The sequence below is a fragment of the Nuphar pumila genome, chromosome 14, assembly GCF_984573655.1.
Source record: "Nuphar pumila chromosome 14, dmNupPumi1.hap1.1, whole genome shotgun sequence".
NCBI classification, from domain to species: domain Eukaryota; kingdom Viridiplantae; phylum Streptophyta; class Magnoliopsida; order Nymphaeales; family Nymphaeaceae; genus Nuphar; species Nuphar pumila.
Genome location: NC_143262.1, coordinates 2,400,486 through 2,404,000, shown reverse-complemented (window position 1 = coordinate 2,404,000; position 3,515 = coordinate 2,400,486). Strand labels below are relative to the sequence as shown.

General features: G+C 55.3%; 1 protein-coding gene across 1 annotated transcript; it reads left to right on the top strand.

Annotated features, from left to right (window-relative positions):
* Positions 1-386: 386 nt before the first annotated feature.
* Positions 387-2,941, top strand: LOC149816061 (DELLA protein GAI-like). Its single transcript, XM_089986764.1, has one exon. The coding sequence runs from the start codon at positions 1,020-1,022 to the stop codon at positions 2,823-2,825; it is 1,806 nt and encodes a 601-aa protein (XP_089842890.1). The 5' UTR covers positions 387-1,019; the 3' UTR covers positions 2,826-2,941.
* The last annotated feature ends 574 nt before the right edge of the window (positions 2,942-3,515 follow it).

The window sequence follows — 3,515 nt, the reverse complement described above, 5'->3', positions numbered from 1 at the left end:
TATTGTTTTTTTTTTTGTCAAGAGTTATTGTTTATTGAGAGGCAAGGTGGCAAGATTTATGCTTAAATGTATTTAAAAAAAATCATAATTGATTACAGTAAAGTTAGGAAGTCAAATAATAGACATACAGTTCTCCGAATTAAAAGCAACCATTGTCGGATTGTCAAAACGAGGACTATTTGGTAAAACTGAAAGAGGACTACGAGATTAGCCCAAAGGTAGGGTGGAAGATGTAAATGTCTCCGTGACAATTAATATATTAGTGTCCACCCCTTCCAACGGCCTTTGCAGGTGGAGGGTAGGGACCACCTGCCTACGCTATACCCCCAACGTGTCCCGCCCCCACATAACCCTTCTCTCTCTCTACAGAGAGAGAGAGAGAGAGAGAGAGAGAGAGAGAGAGAGAGAGAGAAGGGGTGGGCCTTGGGAGTGAGCAGACGAGAGCGCGACGTCGAGAGAGAGAGAGAGAGAGAGGCTCGTACGGACGTCTCTCTCTGATTCCTGTTTGCATTGCGAAGCCCAAGAGAGAAAAGAGAAAGTTTTACCGCTGGACCGTAAAATGGTAAAAGCCCGAAAGTTGCGGTTGTGTCACGGCACTGCGCCTTCCCCCAACCCCAACTCTCTCTCCTCCTGTCTCGACTCTCGTATATCCCTTTGTCCCAATCAAAACATGGGAAGCTAATTCCTCTCTCTCTCTCTCATGCTTCTTCGTGTTAGAAGGACGAACGATCCTGCAAGAAGCGGAAGCGGAATCGAAATCGAGCGTCCTTTCTTTTGGTGATAAAGCCCCCCATTCCCTGTCTACCTCGTCCCTTCTCTATATCCTTGCTCCCTTCTTGGTTCCTTTGTTTATTAAAATACTTTGTTTAGCAATTTCTTATCGTTGGAGGGCGAGCCCCCTTCACGAGTGTTCCTTACAGCACAGCATCAGAGAGATGGAGAGAGATCCCATGGAGTCATCGTATTTGTTGTGAACAGGGCCAGAGAAAAAGGGGAGTGAAGGATAACGACAGGAAGAGATGAAGAGGGAGCACCACCACCACCACCACCACCGTCATCCCCCTCACCAGCAGAAGCCTCTAGAAGGAGGAGAAGGAAAATACCCGGCGGCGGCCGCTAGCGGCAAGGTTAAAATGCAGGAGGCCGACGCTGGGGTGGACGAGCTGCTTGCGGCCTTGGGGTACAGCGTCCGGTCGTCGGACATGGCGGAAGTGGCGCAGAAGCTGGAGCAATTGGAGATGGTGATGGGCAACGCCCAGGAGGACGGCATCTCCCACCTCTCCTCCGAGACCGTCCACTATAACCCCTCCGATATATCGACATGGATCGAGACCATGCTCTCCGAGCTCAACCCACCTTCCCCCAATTCGGGCGGTGCCGACACAAATCTCCCCACCACAACCACTACTAGCCACTCTGGCTGGAATTCCGACCACCGTGTTGGTCTCCAGCCGGCACAGACCCCCTCCACCGCCGCCGGCGTCAAAGAAACAACCCGCCCACCACCACCACTGACCCCACAAGATTTCGATGACGAAATCTCAGGCATAGAAGGGGTTGTATACGGGCGTGGGGCTGCTAGAGAGAAGAAACGGCTCAAATCGGGGCCGGCGGCGGGAGCGGTTTCGGCACCGGTGGCTTCAGTGGAGGCGCGGCCGGTGGTGGTGGTGGTGGACTCGCAGGAGACGGGTATCCGGCTGGTCCACACCCTGATGGCCTGCGCTGAGGCAGTGCAGCAGGACAACCTCAAAGTGGCGGGGGCCCTGGTGAAGCAGATCGGCATCCTGGCCGCTTCCCAGGCGGGCGCCATGAGGAAGGTCGCCACCTTCTTCGCCGAAGCGCTCGCCCGCCGGATCTACCACATCTACCCGCAGGACTTCCCCGTCGACCCCTTCTCCGACCTCCTCCAGATGCACTTCTACGAGGCGTGCCCCTACCTCAAGTTCACCCACTTCACCGCCAACCAGGCCATCTTGGAGGCCTTCGCCGGCCGCTCCCGCGTCCACGTGATCGACTTCAGCATGAAGCAGGGGATGCAGTGGCCCGCGCTCTTGCAGGCGCTCGCCCTCCGCCCCGGCGGGCCGCCCGCCCTCCGCCTCACGGGCATCGGCCCGCCCCAGCCGGACGGGTCCGACCCCTTGCAAGAGGTGGGCTGGAAGCTCGCCCAGCTCGCCGAGACAATCAACGTCGAGTTTGAGTACCGCGGGGTGGTGGCCGGCAGCCTGACGGACGTCGAGGCCTACATGCTGGACCTCCGCCCCGACGACGTCGAGGCAGAGGCGGTGGCGGTGAACTCCATCTTGGAGCTCCACCCGCTGCTGGCGCGGCCTGGCGCCATGGACAAGGTGCTGTCGCTGGTGCGCGACGTGCGGCCGGAGATCGTGACGGTGGTGGAGCAGGAGGCGAACCACAATGGGCCCGTCTTCCTGGACCGGTTCACGGAGGCGCTACACTACTACTCGTCGGTGTTCGACTCGCTGGAGGGGTGCGCGTCTCCGGCGACGGGGCAGGACCAGCTGATGTCGGAGGTGTACCTGGGGCGCCAGATTTGCAACATCGTAGCGTGCGAGGGCGCCGACCGGGTGGAGCGCCACGAGACGCTGGCGTCGTGGAGGGCGCGAATGGCCGCGGCCGGGTTCGCGCCCGTCCACCTGGGCTCCAACGCCTTCAAGCAGGCGAGCATGTTGCTGGCCCTGTTCGCCGGCGGCGACGGCTACAGGGTCGAGGAGAACAACGGCTGCCTCACGCTGGGTTGGCAGACCCGACCCCTCATCGCCACCTCCGCCTGGCACCTCCGCCCTTCCTCTTCCTCCTCATCCCAATGATGACGAAGCCAAGCCCCCCCTTGTTTATTTTCCACGTATTTTGCTGCTCTTTTTTTGGCTACTTTACTTAGGTGTGTAATCAATAAGAAAAATGAAATATTTTTGTGTTGAGATTACATTGTGCAGTGTTTTTTGTGTTGCCACTTGCTGGGTTGTAAATTATGATCCCCCCCCATCCATGAATCTAGGTTTGTAGCTTTGAGAGAGAGGGAGAGAGAGAATTGGTGTCATATTGCAACTCCTTTTTGCTTTTCATTCTGCAAACTAGAAACTGTGAGAAGGAATACAGATTCCACATGGGCCAAGTTGAGAGCTCTCCTTTATGCACTTGAATGCATGGAATTGGGGTGTAATTGGTGATTGGAAGTAATGTGTTACATGTTCCTCCTGGGGATCGATGAATCATCTACTGTGATCAACGACTTGTGGGAGCAGCTGCTTTTATTGGTATAGCTGTGGCTGGTAAAATGGGCCAAGTAAGGCTGGTAAACCAGCCGAAGAGACAGAACTTGGAAGTGTTCAAACTCGGAGTCCTTTCTACTACGTACTGCAACTTGAGCTGAGCTCATCCTCAACGAGCCGAACACAACCTGGCACGTTTTCAAAAAATATATATAGTAAAGATTAAGAGTTAGACCTATCGAGCCAAGATCAAATTAACACGTTTATAGAAAAAATGTATTGTTTTCA